Raw genomic sequence first — 27132 nt, 5'->3', positions numbered from 1 at the left:
CACCCCCCCCCCCCCCCACCCCCCCCCCCCCCCACCCCCCCCCCCCCCCACCCCCCCCCCCCCCCACCCCCCCCCCCCCCCACCCCCCCCCCCCCCCACCCCCCCCCCCCCCCACCCCCCCCCCCCCCCACCCCCCCCCCCCCCCACCCCCCCCCCCCCCCACCCCCCCCCCCCCCCACCCCCCCCCCCCCCCACCCCCCCCCCCCCCCACCCCCCCCCCCCCCCACCCCCCCCCCCCCCCACCCCCCCCCCCCCCCACCCCCCCCCCCCCCCACCCCCCCCCCCCCCCACCCCCCCCCCCCCCCACCCCCCCCCCCCCCCACCCCCCCCCCCCCCCACCCCCCCCCCCCCCCACCCCCCCCCCCCCCCACCCCCCCCCCCCCCCACCCCCCCCCCCCCCCACCCCCCCCCCCCCCCACCCCCCCCCCCCCCCACCCCCCCCCCCCCCCACCCCCCCCCCCCCCCACCCCCCCCCCCCCCCACCCCCCCCCCCCCCCACCCCCCCCCCCCCCCACCCCCCCCCCCCCCCACCCCCCCCCCCCCCCACCCCCCCCCCCCCCCACCCCCCCCCCCCCCCACCCCCCCCCCCCCCCACCCCCCCCCCCCCCCACCCCCCCCCCCCCCCACCCCCCCCCCCCCCCACCCCCCCCCCCCCCCACCCCCCCCCCCCCCCACCCCCCCCCCCCCCCACCCCCCCCCCCCCCCACCCCCCCCCCCCCCCACCCCCCCCCCCCCCCACCCCCCCCCCCCCCCACCCCCCCCCCCCCCCACCCCCCCCCCCCCCCACCCCCCCCCCCCCCCACCCCCCCCCCCCCCCACCCCCCCCCCCCCCCACCCCCCCCCCCCCCCACCCCCCCCCCCCCCCACCCCCCCCCCCCCCCACCCCCCCCCCCCCCCACCCCCCCCCCCCCCCACCCCCCCCCCCCCCCACCCCCCCCCCCCCCCACCCCCCCCCCCCCCCACCCCCCCCCCCCCCCACCCCCCCCCCCCCCCACCCCCCCCCCCCCCCACCCCCCCCCCCCCCCACCCCCCCCCCCCCCCACCCCCCCCCCCCCCCACCCCCCCCCCCCCCCACCCCCCCCCCCCCCCACCCCCCCCCCCCCCCACCCCCCCCCCCCCCCACCCCCCCCCCCCCCCACCCCCCCCCCCCCCCACCCCCCCCCCCCCCCACCCCCCCCCCCCCCCACCCCCCCCCCCCCCCACCCCCCCCCCCCCCCACCCCCCCCCCCCCCCACCCCCCCCCCCCCCCACCCCCCCCCCCCCCCACCCCCCCCCCCCCCCACCCCCCCCCCCCCCCACCCCCCCCCCCCCCCACCCCCCCCCCCCCCCACCCCCCCCCCCCCCCACCCCCCCCCCCCCCCACCCCCCCCCCCCCCCACCCCCCCCCCCCCCCACCCCCCCCCCCCCCCACCCCCCCCCCCCCCCACCCCCCCCCCCCCCCACCCCCCCCCCCCCCCACCCCCCCCCCCCCCCACCCCCCCCCCCCCCCACCCCCCCCCCCCCCCACCCCCCCCCCCCCCCACCCCCCCCCCCCCCCACCCCCCCCCCCCCCCACCCCCCCCCCCCCCCACCCCCCCCCCCCCCCACCCCCCCCCCCCCCCACCCCCCCCCCCCCCCACCCCCCCCCCCCCCCACCCCCCCCCCCCCCCACCCCCCCCCCCCCCCACCCCCCCCCCCCCCCACCCCCCCCCCCCCCCACCCCCCCCCCCCCCCACCCCCCCCCCCCCCCACCCCCCCCCCCCCCCACCCCCCCCCCCCCCCACCCCCCCCCCCCCCCACCCCCCCCCCCCCCCACCCCCCCCCCCCCCCACCCCCCCCCCCCCCCACCCCCCCCCCCCCCCACCCCCCCCCCCCCCCACCCCCCCCCCCCCCCACCCCCCCCCCCCCCCACCCCCCCCCCCCCCCACCCCCCCCCCCCCCCACCCCCCCCCCCCCCCACCCCCCCCCCCCCCCACCCCCCCCCCCCCCCACCCCCCCCCCCCCCCACCCCCCCCCCCCCCCACCCCCCCCCCCCCCCACCCCCCCCCCCCCCCACCCCCCCCCCCCCCCACCCCCCCCCCCCCCCACCCCCCCCCCCCCCCACCCCCCCCCCCCCCCACCCCCCCCCCCCCCCACCCCCCCCCCCCCCCACCCCCCCCCCCCCCCACCCCCCCCCCCCCCCACCCCCCCCCCCCCCCACCCCCCCCCCCCCCCACCCCCCCCCCCCCCCACCCCCCCCCCCCCCCACCCCCCCCCCCCCCCACCCCCCCCCCCCCCCACCCCCCCCCCCCCCCACCCCCCCCCCCCCCCACCCCCCCCCCCCCCCACCCCCCCCCCCCCCCACCCCCCCCCCCCCCCACCCCCCCCCCCCCCCACCCCCCCCCCCCCCCACCCCCCCCCCCCCCCACCCCCCCCCCCCCCCACCCCCCCCCCCCCCCACCCCCCCCCCCCCCCACCCCCCCCCCCCCCCACCCCCCCCCCCCCCCACCCCCCCCCCCCCCCACCCCCCCCCCCCCCCACCCCCCCCCCCCCCCACCCCCCCCCCCCCCCACCCCCCCCCCCCCCCACCCCCCCCCCCCCCCACCCCCCCCCCCCCCCACCCCCCCCCCCCCCCACCCCCCCCCCCCCCCACCCCCCCCCCCCCCCACCCCCCCCCCCCCCCACCCCCCCCCCCCCCCACCCCCCCCCCCCCCCACCCCCCCCCCCCCCCACCCCCCCCCCCCCCCACCCCCCCCCCCCCCCACCCCCCCCCCCCCCCACCCCCCCCCCCCCCCACCCCCCCCCCCCCCCACCCCCCCCCCCCCCCACCCCCCCCCCCCCCCACCCCCCCCCCCCCCCACCCCCCCCCCCCCCCACCCCCCCCCCCCCCCACCCCCCCCCCCCCCCACCCCCCCCCCCCCCCACCCCCCCCCCCCCCCACCCCCCCCCCCCCCCACCCCCCCCCCCCCCCACCCCCCCCCCCCCCCACCCCCCCCCCCCCCCACCCCCCCCCCCCCCCACCCCCCCCCCCCCCCACCCCCCCCCCCCCCCACCCCCCCCCCCCCCCACCCCCCCCCCCCCCCACCCCCCCCCCCCCCCACCCCCCCCCCCCCCCACCCCCCCCCCCCCCCACCCCCCCCCCCCCCCACCCCCCCCCCCCCCCACCCCCCCCCCCCCCCACCCCCCCCCCCCCCCACCCCCCCTAATCTATAAAATATGCAATTAGAAACCTTTAATAGCATATATATAAATGATACAATGGAAATTAAAATTGGCAGGTAAAAAAAAATTAAAAAAAAAAAAAAACAAGCACCAGGAGAGCTGGAATATTAAGCCACTGAATTGGGATTGAGTCTGCTAAGCATTTGGGAACGTTCAGTGATGACAACACCCAAGAATCTGGCAGTTTGTTCGATGGTGACAGTTGAGTTGCTGTCTAACAAGAACAAAGTTTTGACAGCAGCTGTAGTGTTGCCTAGGGCAGCTAAGGGAGGGTTAAGTAGTCTTTCCCGCTCTACAGCATATAGAGGGCAATATAATAGAACATGATGGACAGTTTCTTCAAGACCAGGACGGCAGGTGCAGCATTGTACTAGTTAATCTGTTCGTTTTCCTCCGAGCGTGCCCCCCCTTTTTTGATTTTCTGTTTTGAAAACTGACCAGAATTATTTAGGTGGATGTACGAAAATTTCCGCTTGCCCATCGTCCCGCTGTATGGGAACTTTCCCGTCAAACTGCGCACCTTTCTCGGGGAACCTATTCCATATCAGCCCAGAGTGTCTTCCGAGGAACTGGCCGAACAGGTAAGCATTTGTCTTCCTGATTCTTAAGGAGTGCTGCCAAGACAGTAGCTGGTGCCTCTTTTCGTTAACTTGCCAAGGTCCTGCCAGTAGAACTGCAAGAACGCTTTCAGGTTTTTGCTGTGGTTAACCTTCTGAAAATCTGCTTGGTCCCCCGTGAAAGAAATTTCCTCCTCATAGTTTTCCACTAGAGACCTCGCGTTCAGTTTCAGCTGCTCATTCTATTCCTTATCACGTCACACCTGTGGGTGCCATCAGAGGTGGGATCCAGCAGGTTCTCACCAGTTTCCGAGAGGGGGTTACTAATTATTTGTGTGTGCAGAGAGGGGGTTACAAATTGGATCCGCTTTTCCGTCTCCACGCCCTCGCCTCCCCGAGAGGCATCCTGCCTTTGAACGTGAAGGTTCCATATAGCACCTTGGCGACTATTAACAACTCCCTGAACTAAGCTAATCCCTTTCAGGTACTGCACCATTGATTCTCGTACCTTTCAGACCTTTTATCTCACCAGTCTCTATCAAAGAACCTGTGTGTTTCACCGTTGCTGTGTTCAGATTTGTGAGTTGGGGCATTTTCTATAATGTGATGATGATTTAGAAACGACCTGGTGCAAAAAAATTTTTGGGGTCGTGGTGGGGTGGCTGCCCATGGGGGGGGGCATCCAACTCAGGTTTTGCCCAGGGCTCAGGTTTGCGTAGGTACGCCTCTGCCCCCTTGCTGAGGGGGGGGGGGCTGGCGAGGGAACCTGTTACTAAAATTTTTGGATCCCACCACTGGGTGCCATAAAGATCAGGTAAGGCTTTTGTCCATCAAGGCTTCTGACTGGCTATTGGGGATTTGATTGGCTGGGCAGATTTTTGTATGTTGCTTCGGCAGCAGCTGCCACCTGAGCCCTATACTATGTATGCCACAAGTCAAGCTCTAGTAACCATTTTGTGGCTGGCTTCCCTGCTAGTGGCAGCCATGTTGAGGCTGGGCCCACCATGCCATGTCAGAATTCCAGTTGAGATAAGAAAATATTTATTGTTGCAGTCAATTGACCCATAAAACAACCTCATACAGTATCCGGTCAACAATGGGCCACTCCCCACTTACCTCTTCTGATTGCAACCCCGCAGCCACCCCGCGTAGAAAAGCCTCCGTGGCTTTTGACCATGGAGACATTTGTTTCCCACACTGTTCAGGCTCCCTGGCTTAGGCGAGAGGGGCGCCGGGGGAGAAGAGCTCCCCCAAACCTGCTGTTGCGGCTGCGCGCGCGCGCCCCCAGCCCAGCCCAGCCCTCGCTCGCCCGCCCGCCCGCCCTCTTGCTCGTGCACCCACCGCGGCCCCCACCGACCTGCCAGGCTGTTGTAGCAGTCAGCCTCTGCTCGTCGCTGAGTCCGGCCGCGTCGTCGTCGTCGCGGCGCTCCTTCTGGGGCAGCAGCAGCAGCAGCCCCTTCAGCTCCAGCAGTGCCCGGTGGTACTTGCCGCGGGGTTTTTGAAAATGCTCCTCTTTCTTGAGGACCTAATTTGCCACGCGGCAAGGAGGTGGGAGAGTGGCAAATTCCGGGCAGCTGCGCAGTGGGCGCTAGTGACGTGGGAAACGTCCAGGATCCCCGTGTCTTTTAAAGAGGTGACCCCACGGCTTATGGGGAGTGGGGAGTGGCCCAATAACAACAGGTCCATAGATCAGGGGTCTGCAACCTGCGACTCTCCAGATGTTCATGGACTACAATTCCCAATTGGCCATGCTGGCAGGGGGTGATGGGAATTGTAGTCCATTTGGGAGGGCGGGTTATGTGTGTATGTTAAGTGCCCTCCAGTTGCGTTGGACCTATGGCAATCTGACAATTAATGTCCTCCAAAATGTTCTATCATTAACAGCCTCGCTCAGGTCTTGCCAACTGAGGGTGTGGCTTCCTTTACAGAGTCAATCCATCTCATGTTGGATCTTCTTCTCTTCCTGCTGCCTTCAATTTTTCCTAACTTTATTGTCTTTTCTGAGTGATCTTGTCCTTTTGCGTTCAGCGGAGGCCAATTTGCTGGTGGTTCCCGGCCCCTCAATGATGCGGCTGGCCTCCACACGGGCCAGGACCTTTACGGCCCTGGCCCTGGCCTGGTGGAACACTCTTCCTCCAGCTGTCCGGGCCCTGCAGGACCTTGGTGAGTTCCGCAGGGCCTGTAAGACTGAGTTGTTCCGCCGGGGCTTTGGAGTGTGCAGTTGCTGAGTGGCGCCCCCCCCCCCTTATGCTTTATGCACTTATTTACCATCTTAATTCTGGTTCTATCTATGTTACCCTCCTAGAGAGGAGTCTGGCCTCTCCTTTTTGGGGAGATTTCAACGAACTGAGTAATAGGACGCCTGTCATTGTTATGTTAACCGCTGTTTTAATAGATTTTAATGGATTTTAGCTATTATATTGATTGTTGTGTGGTCACTATTGTGAACCTCTATTTATTTGTGTATATATTGATGCTAAAGTGCAACTCCCGGATTCTATTCCTTGGGTATGGGGCGGTTTATAAAATCTAACAAATAAACAAACAACCTAACAAATGAATAAATAAATCGTAATAAATGTAAACAAAATATACTGGAATATTTATTTCATTTATCCATATATACATTCCTTTATTGAACATTTATTTATTTCCATCTTCATATATACATCTCTTATTTCTGAATATCTTATTTTATATCTATATATATATATATCTTCTGAACATTTATTTATTTATCTTCTTACATATATATATTACATTCATTGAATATTTATCTTTTATCCATATACATATCTCTTTAGTGAACATTTACTTCATTTTATCTCTTTACATACAGCATATCTTTATTGAATATTTATTTATTTATCTTTATATATATATATCTTTATTGAATATTTATTTATTCATCTATATGTGTATATATATCTTTATTGAATATTTATTTATTTATCTTTATATATATATCTTTATTAATATTTATTTATTTATCTTTATATATATATATCTTTATTGAATATATATATATAGAATATTTATTTATTTATCTACATATATATCTTTATTGAATATTTATTTATTTATCTATATATATATCTTTGTTGAATATTTATTTATTTATCTATCTATAGATAAATATTTGTTGAATATTTATTGAATATTGAATATTGTTGAATATTTATTTATTTATTTATCTATCTATCTATCTATATATCTTTGTTGAATATATATCTATCTATCTTTGAATATCTATCTATCTATCTATCTATATATATATATATATCTTTGTTGAATATTTATTTATTTATCTTTATATATATATATCTTTGTTGAATATTTATTTATTTATCTTTATATATATGTGTGTGTGTGTGTGTGTATATCTTTATTGAATATTTATTTATTTATCTTTATATATATATCTTTATTGAATCTTCAGAATTAAAACAGTATTATTCGAGGTAATGTTGCCGCTGTGAAAATGGTGTAAAACTGCATTTTGGAGTTAATCTTTTGATTTCCTTGGAGTTAACATTAAAAACAGCTAAAAGCGGGTATCATGTTTTAATGAAATATTAAGGTTAATATGTCTTCCCTCGCTCTCCCCCCCCCCTTTACAGGCAAAGAGCGGAGTCCAGTTTTTAATAAACAAACATCAGAAACTGCCGGGGAACGTCTTCAGAGCTCTAATGGAACGATTCACGATACAGAAAAAAGAAGATTAGCACAATCTGGGAATGATACATAGCTGTAAAGTATTTTAAAATTACGTTTTCGTCTCGAATCTCAAACGTGACATTTGAGAAGGTTCTTACTGTATTCTGCTTGTTTTCTGCAGTTGTACAGTTTTATAGAGAAGATGAATCACCCCTCCCCCCACACAGACCACCACTGTTAAATCCAGAACTCAACTTTTACAGATTAATTCTTCTTAAAAGTGCAATATTTTCTGTGTAGTGAGTTATATTGTGACATCTTAAGCTTCACGAGAATGGGTGGAACGTTGGCTCTTTCAACCCTCACTTTACTCTCTTGTACAACAAATGATATTTTTTGGAATTAAATGTAATGGCCATGCTGGCGGGTCTGATGGGAATTGTAGTCCATAACATCTGGAGTGCCAAAGGTTCGCCACCACGGGCATAGTGGATAAAGGGCTGCAGTGGGATTGAAGGGATGGAGGTTGAAATCTGCATTTGCCATGAAACAGGCTGAGCTTGGTCAGGCATGTTCTCTTATCCTAACCCACCTCGCTGGGTTGTTGTGAGGACAAAATGTAGATGGGGAGAACAAAGTATAGAAATGCACTACATAAATACGTAATTATTTTATTTAAATGAGTGTTTCCTGATTTCTAGTATTAGGTGCTGTAATACAGAGGCTCCATCTTGCTCAGGTTCGGGTTTTTGTTATGTGGGAAATTAAAGGGAGTGCTGTTAATCTAAGCATACTTCAAAAATATCCTTCAAAAAGACTTCTTTTTCTGTGTTTGAGGAAATGATTTGAAGCAACGGGCTGTTGTAAGCTTTCTGGGCTGCATGGCTGTAGTCTGATAGTATTTTCTCCTAATGTTTCTCCCACATAACATTTCGCCCACATAATATTCTTTCGAGTAGGCTAGTGAAATGTGGACTAGACAATGCTACTATTAGATGGATTTGTAACTGGTTGATTGACCGAACTCAAATGGCTCATCTTCATCCTGGAGAGAAGTGACAAGAGGGGTGCCACAGGGTTCTGTCCTGGGCCCAGTGCTGTTCAATATTTTTATCAACGACTTGGATGATGGAATAGAGGGCATGCTGATCAAATTTGCAGATGACACCAAAATAGGAGGGATAGCCAATACCCACCCCAGAGGACAGAATCAGAATTCAAAATGACCTGGACAAATGAGAGAGCTGGGCCAGAACCAACAAAATGAATTTCAACAGAGATAAATGATACTAAGATACTTCACTTAGGCAGAAAAAAAAGGAAATGCACCGATATAGGATGGGTGACACCTGGCTTGACAACACTACATGCAAAACAGATCTGGGAGTCTTAACAGACCACAAACTGAACACGAGCCAGCAGTGTGATGCGGCGGCCAAGAAAGCCAATGCGATTCTGGGCTGTATCAAGAAGAGTCTAGTGTCTAGATCGAGGGGTGTAATTGTACCCCTCTATTCTGCATTGGTTGGACCTCATCTGGAATATTGTGTACAGTCCTGGGCACCGCAATTCAAGAAGGATATTGACAAGCTGGAAGGGATACAGAGGAGGGCAACCAAAATGATAAAAGGTCTGGAATCCATGCCCTATGAGGAGAGACTTAGGGAGCTGTGGATGTTTAGTTTGGTGAAGAGAAGGTTAAGAGGTGACACGATCAAGACCAGGACACTTCTATTCAGATCCATTCACCTATTGACCTTGCTATCTTCATTGTTACTCCCATGCTACAGACTTCTCTGTGACTCACATGCCAGGCTACTCTATTCAGATGGCCTCACCTTTTGACTTCACAGCATATGTACTCCACTTGCTTTCCATTCCTACCATCAGATCCTCTGAATATGCCAGCCACAGATGCAGGCGAAACGTCAGGAGAGAGTGCTGCTAGAACACGGCCATACAGCCCGGAAACCACACAGCACCCCAACCAATAGCATGTTTTACTCTGCACGTGGAATTGTGACTGTCCCAAAGCAATATCGTGCAGCCAAACAGGTTTTGAGCGTGGGTTGACAGGTCAAGTATTCCCTGGGGCTTATATTTAAGGCTCTTGTGTGATTGGTCTTTGCTTCATAGTTGTAACTTCTAAAGTTTCATTGGAACTTGGAGACTCATTTGCCAACTGAAAATCATTCATACCATTAGAACCGGTGTTCCAAAGGCATCTTGAAACTGAACTATGGGGTTTAACTTGCAGTGGACAAAGGGCAGGTTTGCTCCATAAATAGCTGAAATGCGGAAAGCTTCTCCGACTGTTATGTTTTTCCTTTTGATTTTTTAAAGATACTACAAAACCGCATCCGGGTCCTCACTGCTTGCTCTAAATTTGGAGTCATTTTTAAAATTAATATTCTTCCTTAAACATTCCAGAATTTGTAATTAAAACTCCATGTTTACATATATACATAAAACCTTTATTAGGCATAGTACCAATATAACAACCAGCATTATCCAGACAAATGTTCCATACATAAAACCATCACAGGTATCGTTCCAAAGTTCCTAAAAGGAACCTAGCTACAGAATTTAAAATCACAGAAGAAGAGTTGTTTAGTAGGAATGCAACCTTCCCAGCAACAGAGTATTCCTTAAACTTAGCAGGAAGAAGAGTCAAAAGCTTGGTCCTAGCTTCTTCGTATTTGGGGCAGCTAAGCATTATACCCTGTTTCCCCGAATATAAGACATCCCCTAAAAATGAGACTAGTAGAGGTTTTGCTGAAGTGCGAAATATAAGGCATCCCCCGAAAGTAAGACGTAGCAAAGTTTTTGTTTGGAAGCATGCCCGACGAACAAAACACAGAAAAATAAGACATCCCCTGAAAATAAGACATAGCGCATCTTTGGGAGCAAAAATTAATATAAGACACTGTCTTATATTCAAGGAAACATGGTATGTTCCATGGATTGCACTGCTATAATACAGTAGGGGCATTTCCGCTCTTGCGTGTCAATTTTAAGAAACCTCCCTTGGAGTACAGAACAAAAGGAGGAATTACAGCGAGCCCTTGTGTATATCCATCTAAGCTTGGGCTCTTGGAGTATGCTCAGATAGTCTGCCCATGTTTACATATCTTGTTTGCTTCAAGTCTTGCGGGACTGATCAAATTCCTAAGCAAGTAGCACGTGGTGTGATTTGAAATTATTTTCAGGAGGGACCTGCAGCTTCGTCCGAAGTTGATGCAGGGGGGTGGCACTAAACATTGGTGGTGTATAACTCTAGTCAGTTCCAGCTAGGTTCCAGTGGGTCTTCTGGATTTAGCAAGGTACAGATTCCTATCCTGTTCCCTCATTACATTCTCCATTCCTACTACACCTTGATTTTCCCCCAGGATTACATATCGCAGTAGTTATTATTATTATTATTTTTTTGCTATCAAGTCCTGTAGGGTTTTCAGGGCAAGAGTCATTCAGAGGTGATTTGCCAGTGCCTTGCCCCCGCATCATGCCGCTGGTATTTCTTGGAGGTCTCCCATCCAAATACTAGCCAGGGCTGACCCTGATTAGCCTCCGAGCTGTGGGCTATGTAGGTCAGTGGCATAGGAGGTTAAGAGCTCATGTATCTAATCTGGAGGAACCGGGTTTGATTCCCAGCTCTGCCGCCTGCAGGAGAGAAAGGGGGATATAAATCCAAACTCCTCCTCCTCCTCCTCCTCCTCCTCCTCCTCCTCCTCCTCCTCCTTCTTCTTCTTCTACTACTACTACTACTACTACTACTACTACTACTACTACTACTACTACTATCAGGTGTGTAAAAATAACTCCCCTAAGTGCTTAAAATCCATCCTTTTTTCAATGTTCAACTGGAATATATTTCAATTAATAGACAAGCCTTTATTGGCATTCCAAAATACAATAAAACAATTGTCCATAAAAGATAGATAGTTACAACAGCCATTCAGAGTCTTATCAATAGTTTAGTCCAAATGGACTAATCAAAAGTGCCATTCCTATACACCTCTCCACAGACCAGACTGGAAACCCACCAACAGAGCCCAGGCATCACAACAGCATACAGTATCAACACTCCACTATAAAACACAGTTTGTTAGAGTGGCACCTACCACAGAACAAGGGATAGGGGGCGAGGAAATGGGCAAACAATTGATTTGACTCCCATAGGTTGCCACAGCCTTCAGTTGTCACTCCATCTGGCAATCAATAACAAAACTACGAAACTGGAATATAACTAAGAACTGGCCTTTGAATTGTACTGTTTCTTTCTTTGCTGACACTTGTGCCTGGTTGTAAACTTTGCAAAGCAAGTCGGATCTGCATTCTTGCGTTACTGAGCAAACTGGTCTTGGCTACATAGGCTGTTTCTGTGAATGTTGCTGTTGATGACAAAGTTTCTTGAAAGCAGCACACAAAAGCCCATGTGTACGGAAGTTGTGTATGCACGCAGGGATCTTTCAGTTCCTGGCACGCGTGTAATCCTCCTTTCGGGGAATTGATTTGCAGGGATTTCCGTGGACATTAAGAAGGGTGTAACTCATCTTAAGATTGCACTAACTAGAGGAAGGTGACTCTAGGTCGATGTTGTTACAGAGAATTGGCACGCACCTGGGCTTCCCAGCTCCCAGGTTGGGAGATTTTGGGAGTGGACCCTGAGAAAAGAAGGGAAGAGACTTCAATGTGAGCAGCAGTTGCGTAGTGGTTAAGAGCAGGTGCACTCTAATCTGGAGAACTGGGCTTGATGCCCCGCTCTGCCACTTGAGCTGTGGAGGCTTATCTGGGAAACTAGATTAGCCTGTGCACTCCAACACACCTTGATCCAGTCACAGTTCTTCAGAGCTCTCTCAGCCCTACCTACCTCACAGGGTGTTTGTTGTGAGGGGGGAAGGGAAAGGAATTTCTAAGCCCCTTTGAGTCTTACTTCCTCCAGGAGACCATATCTCTGTCGCCTGGAGATCAGTTGTAAAACTAGGAGATGCCACCTGGAGTTGGCAACCTGACACACACTCATTGTCCACATAAAATCAATTACTATTCCTGCTCACTTTACATGCAGATTGTCCTATTACATTCTGGTATGTTGCTGGGAGATAAGTAGGTTGTTGGCTGTGGCCGTTGTAACAGAAAGTGCAAGCTAGGAGAAACATTAACAAATTGTTATCTTAACAAATTGTTAGGGGGAGCAGATTGTTATGGGGAGCAGCAGTGGCGTAGGAGGTTAAGAGCTCATGCATCTAATCTGGAGGAACCGGGTTTGATTCCCAGCTCTGCCGCCTGAGCTGTGGAGGCTTATCTGGGGAATTCAGATTAGCCTGGGCACTCCCACACACGCCAGCTGGGTGACCTTGGGCTAGTCACAGCTTCTCGGAGCTCTCTCAGCCCCACCTACCTCACAGGGTGTTTGTTGTGAGGTGGGGAAGGGCAAGGAGGTTGTCAGCCCCTTTGAGTCTCCTACAGGAGAGAAAGGGGGGATATAAATCCAAACTCTTCTTCTTCATCTTTCAAATAGAAATTAATGCAACTGCTGGCCAATAGGAGGCATGGAAAGAACAATTTTCAGAAGTTTTTGGGAGGTGCTGGGCGGCCATTTTGTTAGCGAGGGCTTTACAATGAGGTCTAGGCTGCAGGCCTTTTCTTGGGAGAAGGATAAATAAGGTTTTACTATATTTAGTCTGTTTTTCATGTTGGAAATAGCAAGCGGGCTTGAGCCGCAAGGCTGCGTATAAATTATCTGAATAAGTCAATAACTGTCAAAGTTTGCTTCTGTATAGCTCTGTGCTGGGACCAAGTTTATTGTCATTACCACCGATTCCATTCTAATATTCTTGGCAGCGGGCTGAAACCGGAGCATCGTGTTCCGACTGGTAGTATCCAATGCAGCTGGAACCAATGATTCCCTTCTGCCAGGGTGAATTCAAGCAGCACCCTTAGCTCCTTGTTCAACGGGGTTTTACCTCCATGAAAGGAAGATTTGGTTGAATGAAGTAACTGAATCTAACTCATTCTTTTTGGAGATTGTTCTGTACGTTTCTCATCTACATAAACGTTCCATGTCTATTCTCTGTATATTTGTATGGCGTTCTATTTAGAGTTTTAATGTGTACAGAATAAAGTGAACTGGCAACCAACGAAAGGTCCTCCGTGGTGTTATTTGGGTCACATCTTGTATTTATTTTTGAATAGTTTTGATAGCTGAGTTCAAAGAAGTTTTCAGGAGTTTACAGAAGGAAGCTGTGGGTACGTAGACATTCATAAACAACCAAGAAACATTTCAGAAATAAGTTGAGTCACAACTACCGTATATACTCGTGTATAAGTCGAATTTTTCAGCACACTTTTAATGCTGAAAAAGCTCCCCTCGACTTATACACGGGTCATTAAAATTTCGTGTGTGTTTTTACTTTGCTGGCCAGCAGGGGGCGAAGTTTTTATGCTAGTGGCACCAAAATTTCAGGGTACCCTCAGACAACACTCCTGATGATACCAGCCAAGTTTGGTTAGGTGCTTATTCAGGGGGTCCAAAGCTGGCGGGACCCCCAAAGCGAGGTGCCCCATTCTCTCATTGTTTTCAATAGTGGAGCTACAGATGGGTCTACCTCTTCTGAGGGTTCTATATCTTTTAGACCCCCTGAACCAAACTTCACCAAACCTGGGTGGTATCATCAGGAGGGTCTCCTAAAGATACTCTGAAATGTTGGTACTGCTAACATAAACAGTTATTGTTGAGACCATATTGTTTTTGTTGACCCTCTTTTCCACTTACAGAGCTAGTTTACTGTTTTTCTTTGAAATAAATATTCAAAAACATTTAACCTATTGATGCCTCAATGAATGTAATTTTATTGGTATCTATTTTTATTGTTGAAATTTACCAGTAGCTGCTGCATTTCCCACCCTCGACTTATACACAAGTCCATAAGTTTTCTCAGTTTTTTGTGGTAAAATTAGGTGCCTCGGCTTATGTGCGGGTCGACCTATACACGAGTATATACGGTAGCTTATAGAAACACCGTAGGGGGATTTCAAGGCAAGAGATGTTCAGAGGTGGTTTGCCATTGCCTGCCTCTTCCTCGTGCCCCTGGTATTCTTTGGAGGTTTCCCATCCAAGCAGTTACCAGGGGTGGACCCTCCTTAGAGTCCATGATGTAATGAGATAGGGTAGCCTGGGCTGTCCAGGTCAGGAAGCTACTATTAACCAGTCTGCACCAATAGCTCTAGGTCCTGAAGAACCAAGAACATAAGAACGAGCCTGCTGGGTCAGACCAGAGTCCATCCAGTCCAGCACTCTGCTACTCGCAGTGGCCCACCAGATACCTTTGGGAGCTCACCTGCAGGAGGTGAAAGCAATGGCCTTCTGCTGCTGCTGCTGCCGCTCCCGAGCACCTGGTCTGCTAAGGCATTTGCAATCTCAGATCAAGCAGGATCAAGATTGGTAGCCAGAGATCGACTTCTCCTCCATCAATCTGTCCAAGCCCCTTTTAAAGCTATCCAGGTGAGCGGCCATCACCACCTCCTGCGGCAGCAAACAATCTGTATAAAGTATTTATAGAACCAACTAGATACAATACGTGCTTGTACATGTAATAAAGGAATTATTTGTATCATATATGTACAGGTTAACAGAGTAGACCTTTTAACAAGCGGAAGCTGTGTTACCGAGGTAGAATAAGTGCGGCTGCAACAGGCTTGGCACGGCAGAAGAAACAACACAACACCATAAAGTAGTTTCCCTTCCAAAGAAGACTTTATCTTTAGGTGCAGGTTATTTACAGTGTAGACAGTATCAGCAAACAATCGGACAGCGTGCTCCGCAGCAACTCAGAAATCCCTAGACACAGTACAGTTGAACATGCTCTACCTATATACTTCTGTTAGCCTATCACAGTAAAGGTTCTGTACAGGTACATCAGGTTTTGACAGGTGTTTTTGTCTGACAAGGGCTGTCACCTAGATCACATTGATCTGCCTGCTCACAAGACGCACACCGCATTTTTTATATTCCCTGACACCCCTTCTCATCTTGTGTGCAGACTGCTTTATTTACTTGGGTGCTGTGTGGTTTTTCGGGCTGTATGGCCGTGTTCTAGCAGCATTCTCTCCTGACGTTTCGCCTGCATCTGTGGCTGGCATCTTCAGAGGATCAAGACCAGGATACTTCTATTCAGATCCATTCACCTATTGACCTTGCTATCTTCATTGTTACTCCCATGCTACAGACTTCTTTGTGACTCACATGCCAGGCTACTCTATTCCACCTTGGGACACACAAACATATTAGATTTAGTTGGGTGCTGTGTGGTTTCCGGGCTGTATGGCCGTGTTCTAGCAGCATTCTCTCCTGACGTTTTGCCTGCATCTGTGTCAGCATCGCAGAGGATCAAGACCAGGATACTTCTATTCAGATTCATTCACCTATTGACCTTGCTATCTTCATTGTTACTCCCATGCTACAGACTTCTTTGTGACTCACATGCCAGGCTACTCTATTCCACCTTGGGACACACAAACATATTAGATTTAGTTGGGTGCTGTGTGGTTTCCGGGCTGTATGGCCGTGTTCTAGCAGCATTCTCTCCTGACGTTTCGCCTGCATCTGTGGCTGGCATCTTCAGAGGATCTGATGTTGGGAAAGCAAGTGGAGTATATATCTCTGTTGGAGTGTTCAGGGTGGGTGAAGAAACATTGTCTGTGAGTAACAAAGAAGGCAATCAGGTCATTAGTTGAGGGCATCTGAATAGAAGTATGAGTAACAATGAAGTCTATAGCATGGGAGTAACAATGGAGATAGCAAGGTCACTGGTGGGAGCATCTGAATAGAATTGTTATTCTCCATTGTTATGGACAGCCCGGAAACCACACAGCATCCAAGTGATTCCGGCTGTGTAAGCCTTCGACAATACATTGCTTTATTTACATTTTACAATATATGGTACATTGTTACATTACTCATTGTACAACACATCAGGTACAGATATATCTAGATTGAATGGAAAAGTATCGATGACAAACACGCGAAAATGATCGTATATCGATGTTTGTTTGAGATCGTGACATTTATTTGAAAGAGTGAAAAGAGTCCCTGCTCCGTATTCATGGCGGAAGCGGTTCGAAATCTGTGAGATCTTCTGGCGCACCTGTCCCTTCTTGTCAATATGTTGAACATCCAGGTGAAGCCTGGAGATATCCTGGAAGTGCAACTGATCTAGGGCAGCGATGGCGAACCTTTTCGAGACCGAGTGCCCAAATTGCAACCCAAAACCCACTTATTTATCGCAAAGTGCCAACACGGCAATTTAACCTGAATAACCCCCTCGAGCAGGGGCCAGCCTGCTGTAGCCTCCAGCAAGTCCCACATGCGCCGCTCTGCACCTCTCTAGCATCTCTGCCGCCTCTGCCCCGCTCCCTCCTGGGCAGCAGCCACCTGGAGCACAGGCACCAGGCCTGCCAACTGAGTCCTCCCTGCTCGCTGAGGTGCACGCACATCAAGTCCAGCGGCCCAGGCCAGCCTAGATGGGGGATGAACTCTGTGTGCGCGTGCCCACAGAGAGGGCTCTGAGTGCCACCTCTGGCACCCGTGCCATAGGTTCGCCACCACTGATCTAGGGACTACAGAAATCTGTTCTCCTGAAGAAAATGGCGGCTTTGGATGATTCTACAGCATTGTCCCCTGCTAAGGTACCTCCCCTCCCCGAACCCCAGCATTCCCTCCCTACGACCCCCAAAGTCTCCAGGAACCCAGAGTTGGCCACACTACTAGTGACTCAGAAGCTTATAACCTGTCAGGGTCTGTTACTCCGGTCATCCAACGAGACTCAAGAAGATTTCAAGAGCTTTATTGGAACGGTGTCATCCCCAGGGTTCAGATAGTCGAAACTAAAGTTTGGCTCTCTGACCCTGGTATATACCTGTAAGTTACAGAAAGGTTCAGTAGCTCCAAGGGGATTGCGTCAGGCCGCCACTGGGTCGGTGGCAGCGCCATCCACGCGATGCTTCAATCTTACAGAAACCGGGAGCCTGACTGCAGGCAGAGATTTGTTTCTCTCTGAAACCTCTCCAGGGCTATTAAATGCTGCTCTTTTACGGTCATTTAATTATGGCAAAATCCTCCACCTCTTGGTGAAAATGGAAGCGAAGGTGGCAAGGAATTAGGTAGGGAAGGTGCTCTAAAAGGAAATGGTTTAAAAAACAACACAACCCGAGAGAGAGAGACACACACACAGAGAGAGAGAGAGAGAGAGAGAGAGAGAGAGAGAGCGCACCCTCCCTGTGGGGGTGTGGTAAGGATTCACATGGAGGGGGTGGGAGCTGAACCTAGTTCTCCAGATTAGAGTCCACTGCTCTTTGAGCAGCAGTGGCGTAGGAGGTTAAGAGCTTGTGTAACTAATCTGGAGGAACCGGGTTTGATTCCCAGCTCTGCTGCCTGAGCTGTGGAGGCTGATCTGGGGAATTCAATTAGCCTGTGTACTCCCGCACACGCCAGCTGGGTGACCTTGGGCTAGTCACAGCTTCTCGGAGCTCTCTCAGCCCCACCTACCTCACAGGGTGTTTGTTGTGAGGGAGGAAGGGCAAGGAGATTGTCAGCCCCTTTGAGTCTCCTGCAGGAGAGAAAGGGGGGATATAAACCAAACTCCTCCTCCTCCTCCTCCTCCTCCTCCTCCTCCTCCTCCTCCTCCTCCTCCTCCTTCTTCTTCTTCTTCTTCTTCTTCTTCTTCTTCTACTACTACTACTACTACTACTACTACTACTACTACTACTACTACTACTACTACTACTACTACTACTACTACTACTAACTGGTCATATATTCATGTCCTGTTCTACTTGATGTGTCACTTAAGACACTTTTATCCTGTATTCTAAGATAAATCCCAATGTATGTATGTATGTATGTATGTATGTATGTATGCATGCATGTATGTATGTATGTATGTATGTATGTATGTATGTATGTATGTATGTATGTATGTATGTATGTATGCATGTATGTATAACTACACACTCATGTGGAGATGTATTTATGTATGCATGCTTATATTTATAGAGGAAAGACTCGGTGGTATCGCCTGATCTTGCCATATCTCTGCTGTTAAACAGGTTCAGTACTTGGAGGGGAGACCACCAAGAAATACCCAGCAGAGGAGGAAGAAAAGGGGTTTGGATAATATTCCCCACCTTTCTCTCCTGTAAGGAGTCTCCAAGGAGCTAACAAACTCTTTTCCCTTCCTGTCCCCGCAACAGACATCTTGTAAGGTTGGTTGGGCTGAGAGATTTCGGAGAGAACTGGGACTGGCCCGGAAGGCTTCATGTGCAGGAGCAGGGAAACAATCCTGTTCGCCAAATTAGAGTCTGCCGCTCATATGGAGGAGTGGGGAAATCAAACCCAATTCTCCAGATTAGAGTCCACCTGCTCTTTACCACTACATCTACTGCCTAGTAGGAAGTGCTTCTCACTTGCCTTGAAAGATGCTTGTTGGGATCGGCATAAGTCAGTTGTGACCAGAGGGTGCTTTGCACACATTTATTTATTTGCTTTGAAGTTTTTTGTGTCCCATTTCCACCCAAGCTGGATCCACCAGGCAGCGAACATAAAAGGCATTAAAATATCTGAGCTATTAAAAATGCATTTAAAATGAACCACTGGCCCACCGGCTGCCAAAAGACACCAATAGGCTCATTCCGCACATGCAGAATAATGCACTTTCAAACTGCTTTCAGTGCTCTTTGAAGCTGTGCGGAATGGCAAAATCCACTTGCAAACAGTTGTGAAAGCGGTTTGAAAACGCATTATTTTGCGTGTGCGGAAGGGACCAATAGAAGGAAGACAAACAAATCTCCTTGGGGAGAGAATTCCAAAGGTTTGGTGCCGTGGCATTTCTCAGGTTGCCGCCGGTCTAGCTTCAGGTGGCAGGGCAACCAAAGCAGGACTTCCCAAGGTGACTGGAGTGTGCAGGTAAATGCATATGGGAGGAGCTGTACATCTTCTTCTTCTTCTTCTTCTTCTTCTTCTTCTTCTTCTTCTTCTTCTTCTTCTTCTTCTTCTTCTTCTTCTTCTTCTTCTTCTTCTTCTTCTTCTTCTTCTTCTTCTTCTTCTTCTTCTTCTTCTTCTTCTTCTTCTTCTTCACCGCTATAATAGGTTGGATCCAATGGACACGCTCACTCAGGGCCACAGGCATGGGTGAACCTAGGGGGCACAAGAGGGGGCAGACAACCTAGATGCCTCTCACCTGGGTCATGTGGGGGGGGACACATTTTGCCATCTGCCCCCTCTTCCCCCTGCCAGCCTGCCCCGTCCAGGAAGGCAGCCCCCACCGACCAGCCCCTGCTCGCTTGTCACCGGCCCTGCCTCCTTGCTCGCCCTCCCTCCTACTTGCTCGCCCACCCTCTGCGGGACTCCCAGCCGACCCTCTGGCTGGCCTCGCCCAGCACTGCACTACAGCTGGCGGGTGTGTAACCAATTTGCCCGGGTTCCCTTTCTCTTCAAGCCAAAAGAGCAAGGAACCCCTTCTCCCTAAGCCAAGGGAGAAGTAGAGATTCAGACCAAATGTTTCCTAGGAGTTCCCCTCCAGCCCTTTAAGCCAAAAGAGCAGGGAATCCTTCTCTCCTCAAGCCCGAGGAGAAATAGAGATGCCTCTCTAGCTAGGGCAGTGATAGCGAACCGGTGGCACAGGTGGCAGAGGTGGCACTCGGAGCCCTCTCTGTGGGCACTCGCACACAGAGTTCGTCATGTGGGGGGTGGAAAATCACTCCCACCCCCCCCCCCACACACATCTAAGCTGGGCCACTGAGCACGATGTGCGTGCACCGTGGTGAGCAGGGAGGACTTGGCTGGCAGGTCTGGTGCCTGTGCTCCGGGTGGCTGCTGCCCGAGGGCAGGGGGGGGGGGGCGGTGGTGGTGGTGGTGCAGAGAAGGCAGAGATGCTAGAGAGGCACAGAGCAGTGTGCGTGGGACTTGCTGGAGGCTAGAGCAGGCATTTGCAATCTCAAATCAAAGAGGATCAAGATTGGTAGCCATAAATCGACTTCTCCTCCATAAATCTGTCCAAGCCTCTTTTAAAGCTATCCAGGTGAGTGGCCATCACCACCTCCTGTGGCAGCATATTCCAAACACCAATCACACGTTGCGTGAAGAAGTGTTTCCTTTTATTAGTCCTAATTCTTCCCCCCAGCATTTTCAATGAATGCCTCCTGGTTCTAGTATTGTGAGAAAGAGAGAAAAATTTCTCTCTGTCCACATTTTCTACCCCATGCATAATTTTATAGACTTCAATCATATCACCCCTCAGCCGCCTCCTCTCCAAACTAAAGAGTCCCAAACGCTGCAGCCGCTCCTCATAGGGAAGGTGCTCCAGTCCCTCAATCATCCTTGTTGCCCTTCTCTGTACTTTTTCTATCTCCTCAATATCCTTTTTGAGATGCGGCGACCAGAACTGGCCCCTGCTCGAGTGGATGGGGCGGAGGAAGAGAGAGCCAACAGTTTTTTTCTAAACCAAAACCTCAGCATTCAGGTTAAATTGCCGGGTTGGCATTTTGCGATAAATAACTGGGGTTTGAGTTGCAATTTGGGCACTCGGACTCAAAAAGGTTCGCCATCACTGAGCTAGGGTCTCCGTATCAGCCGCCTAAGCCAAGGAAGCAAGGGACCCTTCTCCCCTCAAGCCAGAGGGAAGAAAGAGAGGCAAAGAAAGCCAATCGCAGACAAAGTCTTAGAGAATAAAGCAAAGTTTTATTTCTAAGCCAGCACAGGTCTCACCAGTGAGGAGAGCTGCCCCGAACTGCTGAAAGGTCCAAGGTTTTAAAGGGTCTTCTTGGGGTTACATCAAAGCAGAGTCATATACATTTCAAAAAGGTTTAGAATGGCAACAAATTATCACCCGTCAAGCATTTGTAGAAGTTCCCAAACATTCCAGGATGTTCCCAAAACAAAAGTAAATTGGAAATGCAAAGCTAGTCATCCGTTTGCATCCTGATTGCCTTTAGCTCTGGTGGCTATCACCTTAAGAACATAAGAACATAAGAACAAGCCAGCTGGATCAGACCAGAGTCCATCTAGTCCAGCTCTCTGCTCCTCGCAGTGGCCCACCAGGTGCCTTTGGGAGCTCACATGCAGGATGTGAAAGCAATGGCCTTCTGCTGCTGCTGCTGCTCCCGATCACCTGGACTGTTAAGGCATTTGCAATCTCAAATCAAAGAGGATCAAGATTGGTAGGCATAAATCGACTTCTCCTCCATCAATCTGTCCAAGCCCCTTTTAAAGCTATCCAGGTTAGTGGCCATCACCACCTCCTGTGGCAGCATATTCCAAACACCAATCACACGTTGCGTGAAGAAGTGTTTCCTTTTATTAGTCCTAATTCTTCCCCAGCATTTTCAATGAGTGCCTCCTGGTTGTAGTATTGTGAGAAAGAGAGAAAGATTTCTCTCTGTCCACATTTTCTACTCCGTGCATAATTTTATAGACTTCAATCATATCCCTCAGCCGTCTCCTCTCCAAACTAAAGAGTCCCAAACGCTGCAGCCTCTCCTCATAGGGAAGGTGCTCCAGTCCCTCAATCATCCTTGTTGCCCTTCTCTGCACTTTTTCTATCTCCTCAATATCCTTTTTGAGATGCGGCGACCAGAACTGGACACAGGACTCCAAGTGCGGTCGCCCCACTGCTTTATATAAGGGCATGACAATCTTTGCAGTTTGTTTATGATACCCACCTTGTTTATGATACCCCCCTGTACCAACAGCAGGGTCAATTAGTTCCTGAGAAGCCAGGGAAGCAAGGAAGGGGTGTCAGACATTTGGGTTGTTTACTGCTGTTACAAAAATACTGAGAGATGCTATCTTGCTGATAGCCATGTGTAAATTAGTTTGTCAGACTAAGGGGCTCCACTGACTGTACCGGCTATGTTGATTTTTGTAGCTAAAGTAATTAGCAAAGGAATGCAACTTCTAACCTAGGGAGAAAGGCTGTATGTAAGATTTGACAATCTATATTTCTAAGTTGGATCAATTTATTCTGTTAAAGCAGAATTTCTTGCTCCGAGGTATTGCTCACAGGTGCACTGACTCTGGGTGCCCCTTCATGGCCAGCGGCCGTGGAGACCACCCATGCCTCCTCCTCCTCCTCCTGTGCCAGCACCCCCACCCACCAGCCTGAGTCTCCGCTGCCGCCTGCCGCCCGGGCCACCTGCCTTTGCAGCAGTGGCGTAGCGGCTAAGTGGCTAAGAGCAGGTGCACTCTGATCTGGAGGAACCGGGTTTGATTCCCCGCTCTGCCACCTGAGCTGTGGAGGCTTATCTGGGGAATTCAGATTAGCCTGTACACTCCCACACATGCCAGCTGGGTGACCTTGGGCTAGTCACAGCTTCTCGGAGCTCTCTCAGCCCCACCTACCTCACAGGGTGTTTGTTGTGAGGGGGGAAGGGCAAGGAGATTGTCAGCCCCTTTGAGTCTCCTACAGGAGAGAAGGGGGGGGGATATAAATCCAAACTCTTCTTCTTCTTCTTTGCCGGCACCGCAGGCAACCCGCCAGCCTCAGCATCCTCCACAGGTGGGGAGCCCCAGCCACCACACCATGGGAGGGGCACAGTTTCACTGCTTCCCTTGGGTGTAAATTTCGTTGTGCGTACACAATGACAATAAAATGCTTATGCTTAACTAACTCAGATGTGCCACTGGTCACGCTGGACGGAGAGACTTTTGGCTGACACTAAAGCTTCTTACGCCTCTCGGCTATGCCCGACTTAAATACCTGCAATAGCGAAGGGGCAGGTACCACGCCTGGATCTTTTCCCAACTGGTAAAAAGACCTTCTCCCCTGTCCGAAAATCCTCTGGCCACACCTGGGCTAAATCCTTGCAACAGCAGAGGATTAAAAGCCTAGAAACAGTGTCCAAATCAGAGATCAGTCCCACATTTTGTTTTCATCCGAACTCTTGCAGCACGCCGGCCGGTCTTATGAAATCGGATACGTGTTAGAGCGTAGGTGTCAAACTCGCGGCCCTCCAGATGTTATGGACTACAGCTCCCATCATCCCCTGCCAGCATCGTGCCGGCAGGGGATGATGGGAGCTGTAGTCCATAACATCTGGAGGGCCGCGAGTTTGACACCTGTGTGTTAGAGTGTTGAGGCTCCGACGTTCCGTCGGTTGGCTGATCCACCTTGTTCTTGTTCCAAGAGGCTACCTGGTTGAGAAACTTGGAAGGCTCCCAATCATCCAGTTCAGAACATTTTCAAATCCAGCCTGCCGTTCTAAACATGTGGCGAAACATCTGTGAGGTCTAGATTGGGCTTGGGTGGCCTGAGCTAGCCCATTTGCATCGGATCTCTGAAGCAAAGCAGAGTCATTCTTGGACAGGAAGTCCAGAGGCAGGCAATGGCAAAACATCTCTTGCCTGGAAAAGCCCGCAGGTTCACTCAAAGTCAACAGCAACTTGATGGTATTTTCCACTGCCAGCTTGGAGTTTTCTTACCTACTGGTGTCCATTACTGGCTATTCCTTCAGCTTTCCAAACCCAAACTCAATAGGCGTAGGATACGATGACCAGACGTCCCGCTTTTGGCGGGACAGTCCCGCCTTAAGACAATTTGTCTCGCGTCCTGCGGATTTTTTGAAGTGTCCCGATTTTTGGAAGGCTGCCGCACTGCCTTCTGAGGTGTGCCCCAGAAGGCAGTGCGGCAGCCTCCTGCGCACGCTGCTACAGGAGGGCACACTCCGTCCTCTGGCGCGCCTGGCTTTCCTGCTTCCTGCTCACAGGGCAGGAAACGGAGAGCCGCCCCGGTGAAGGCAGTGGCGCCTCCTGTGGCTGTGTACGCATGCGGTACGCAGGAGCACTCCCCTTCTGGGGTGCTCCTCAAGCTTTCTCGCCTTGTGACAGGGCGGGAAACGGGAGCTTCAGAGTTGAAAAGCTCCGTGGCGCACATGTACAAGACTCCTCGCGCGGGCCGCTCGCTTCTACCCGGCCCTGGTCTCCGGAAGTTTAGCAAAGCGTGACTTCATCTGGTCACCTTAGCATAGAACAATCCACAAGGGCTCCTAGACCTAGAAGACTTTGAGAAGTATTTGGCCTGTTAATGAAGTACGTGGCTCTCTGGGTGAGTTAAGTGTTCTCAGGTTGCTTCTGACTCATGGTGACCTTCTGAATCAGCGTCCTCCCAAACGTCCTCTTGTTAATAGCCTTGCTTAGGGTTTTGCAAACTGACGGCCGTAGCTTCCTTGATTCAGTCAGTCTGTCTCATGTTGGGTCTTCCTCTCTTCCTGCAGTCTTCAACCTTTCCTAGCATTATTGTCTCTTCCGGTGACCCTTGTTTTCTCATAATGCAACCAAAGTATGATAGCCTCAGTTTCTCGGCCTTTTGGCTAAGATCAAGTGCAGTTTATTTTATTTACATTTATTCCCCACCAATGGCGGGATCCAAGAATTTTAGTAACAGGTTCCCATGGTGGTGGGATTCAAACAGTGGCGTAGCGCCAATGGGGCTGGGCGGGGCACGACGGGGGCGTGGCAGGGCATTCCGGGGCTGGGCATTAATAATTTCTCTGTTACTGTAAAAAACTCTTACTGTAAAAAAAAGTTCCTAATTTCCAGCTGGTATCTTTCTGTCCAAAATTTAAACTCATTATAGCAAGTCCTATCGTCTACTGCCAACAGAAACAACTACTTCTCCTCTAATTGACTGCCTGTCAAATACTTAATACTTTCAAATACTTGATTTTGTTTCTAGAAATCAAAAGAAGGATCCTTTCCTTAAAGAAGGAACTTCACCATATTTCTAAAACATGTTTTTAAAACAGCCCAACAGGGAGAATTATCTCGTTTTCTACCTTCGCTAACCAGCCACATAGGAAACAACAGGACTTTATGATTTTTGGACCTAATGCGAATTTCTAACGGAAAAGCTAGACCCAATTAGTCACCCCCCTCTCTCAAGGCACTAATAACCTGGAAATAATGAGTAATCCCACTCTCGGGGAACCGGTGTGAGAATCCTTGCTGGATCCCACCTCTCTGTTCCCTCTAATGCTTTTACCACACTCTTCACAGGAGGGCTTTTCAAACAAATAAAGGCCAAACAAAACCTCATCCAAAAATGGTAACATCTCACAATGAAACCCCATCCTAAAAAAACTAAAACAATCTTAACATCTCAAACACACACTCCACCCACAAGCTAGAGTGGTGTACAGAGACCTTGCCTGCCCCTGCCCCGTGTGGGGAGTCAGCCAAATGCCAAGGTGAAGAGGACAGTCTACTCAGATGTTGAAACACCAAGAGAGTAGGCACCTGCTGAACTTCTGGAGAGAGGGCATTCCACAGTGTAGGTGTAACCTCAGCTTGTGGGTTCTGTGGGGCAGAACTTGGAATGAGTTTGCAACAACAAAATTTTAAAAACAAAACGGTTTACTTTTTTTAACATATAACATCAAACATCAACATTTAACATCACACTTCAAGGTCCTGTTCAGGTTGCATTTTCAAGTCCTTTTATCTACTGATAACTGCCAAGTCTACTGATAACTGCCAAGTCCAATTCTTCTTTGCAAGTGGGTTGGCTCCTGAAGACTCTAAGGGCTTGATGAACAGGATTCAACATGATGAAGGTTTCCAGGAGAACTCTCACCCATTACAAACATCAAAAACCCTGAAACAATAAACTCCAACATTTACAACATAGCAAAAATAAACAACTACCTTCCCACTAGTTCCCAACAACATTGCAGTTACCTTAACAAGGTGTTAAGGGCTTATACAAATCAAGGTTCAAGTCTGGTAACCTCGTCTCCTCCAAACTACATGAGCTCTGCTGCAGCCTCTTGCTGCTTTGTCTCCACCCCTTACTGGGTCAACCCATTCTGAGCATGGGGGTTACACAGGGACCTTTGGAGAGAAGGCCCTCCAGGTCACCCCCATCTCCCTCCCCTCTGAAGGGGGTAGACCAGCTAGGTGGGCCTCCTTCTCCTATCTTAATGCCTGGGCAGGAATATATGGGTAGGTGCCCTCTCTCAGGTACCCAGGACTAAAATAATGTAGGGCTTCATAGCTATCACCAGCTTTTAGGGTCATTTCAGGGTTCATTTGATCTAGAACCCACTTAGTTGTCTTTTTGGTGGCCCATGGTATCTTTAAAACTTCCCTCCAATCCAACATTTTGAAAGCATTTAGGTCCATTCCCCACAGCACAAATAAGACGTCTGTGGGATGTCTTAAAAACAGGCGACGACCTCTTTTCAATCCGCACACCCAAAATAAGACATCCAGCATGTTATGGTATGTGAAAAAAAAGCGAGTTCATCTCCTAGGTCGCAGATAGCTGGGTCAGCAACAGAGCCAGAGAGTCTGGAGCAACCTGTGATAGTCGATCTTTAACGTGATTGGTGCAAGAGACTGTGACACTGTTCCTATGGAAGACTGTTGCTGGGCAAAGTGCTAGCTTGAACATTATAAAGGCAGTATATAGAACTCTGTATGTATCTTTAAGCCTCTTACTTATCTTAGTGCTTAGTCCTGTGTAGCTTAATAACTTTGTATAGTGTATTGCATAGTGTTATGCTGCAACTACCAAGTAAAGCCTTCCTGTGGAAAGAACACCTCGTGTGAAGCGTCTTATTTCAAGAAGGCGGGTGGCTTCTGAGTGTAAGCAGTTGGACTACTAAGAACATAAGAACATAAGAACAAGCCAGCTGGATCAGACCAGAGTCCATCTAGTCCAGCTCTCTGCTACTCGCAGTGGCCCAC

At 51.3% G+C, this 27132-nt stretch overlaps 2 protein-coding genes and 2 long non-coding RNA genes across 8 annotated transcripts in view; 2 read left to right on the top strand and 2 right to left on the bottom strand.

Annotated features, from left to right (window-relative positions):
• The window catches only part of LOC125433845 (transmembrane protein 68-like), a 31486-nt gene extending 23009 nt beyond the window's left edge, over positions 1-8477 (top strand). The window contains exons 3-4 of the mRNA XM_048498749.1: positions 3622-3761; positions 7358-8477. Coding sequence (XP_048354706.1) covers positions 3622-3761; positions 7358-7462 — 245 coding nt within the window. The 3' untranslated portion in view covers positions 7463-8477. The remainder of the gene's footprint in view (positions 1-3621; positions 3762-7357) is intronic.
• Positions 1-27132, bottom strand: part of ATCAY (ATCAY kinesin light chain interacting caytaxin) — a 602799-nt gene that overhangs the window by 421020 nt on the left and 154647 nt on the right. The gene's annotated exons all lie outside the window — the stretch shown is intronic.
• On the top strand, positions 10302-13534 carry LOC125433950. Its single transcript, XR_007244684.1, has 2 exons — positions 10302-10348; positions 13101-13534. It is a non-coding gene; the product is annotated as an uncharacterized LOC125433950 (long non-coding RNA).
• On the bottom strand, positions 21113-22429 carry LOC125433949. The gene is made up of 2 exons (XR_007244683.1): positions 22110-22429; positions 21113-21399 (listed from the first exon to the last, which is right to left on the bottom strand). It is a non-coding gene; the product is annotated as an uncharacterized LOC125433949 (long non-coding RNA).

The sequence above is a fragment of the Sphaerodactylus townsendi genome, linkage group LG05 (genome assembly GCF_021028975.2).
Source record: "Sphaerodactylus townsendi isolate TG3544 linkage group LG05, MPM_Stown_v2.3, whole genome shotgun sequence".
In the NCBI taxonomy this organism is placed as follows: Eukaryota; Metazoa; Chordata; class Lepidosauria; order Squamata; family Sphaerodactylidae; genus Sphaerodactylus; species Sphaerodactylus townsendi.
Note: the sequence above shows the minus strand (reverse complement) of the source record. Positions and strands in the feature narration are given on the sequence as shown.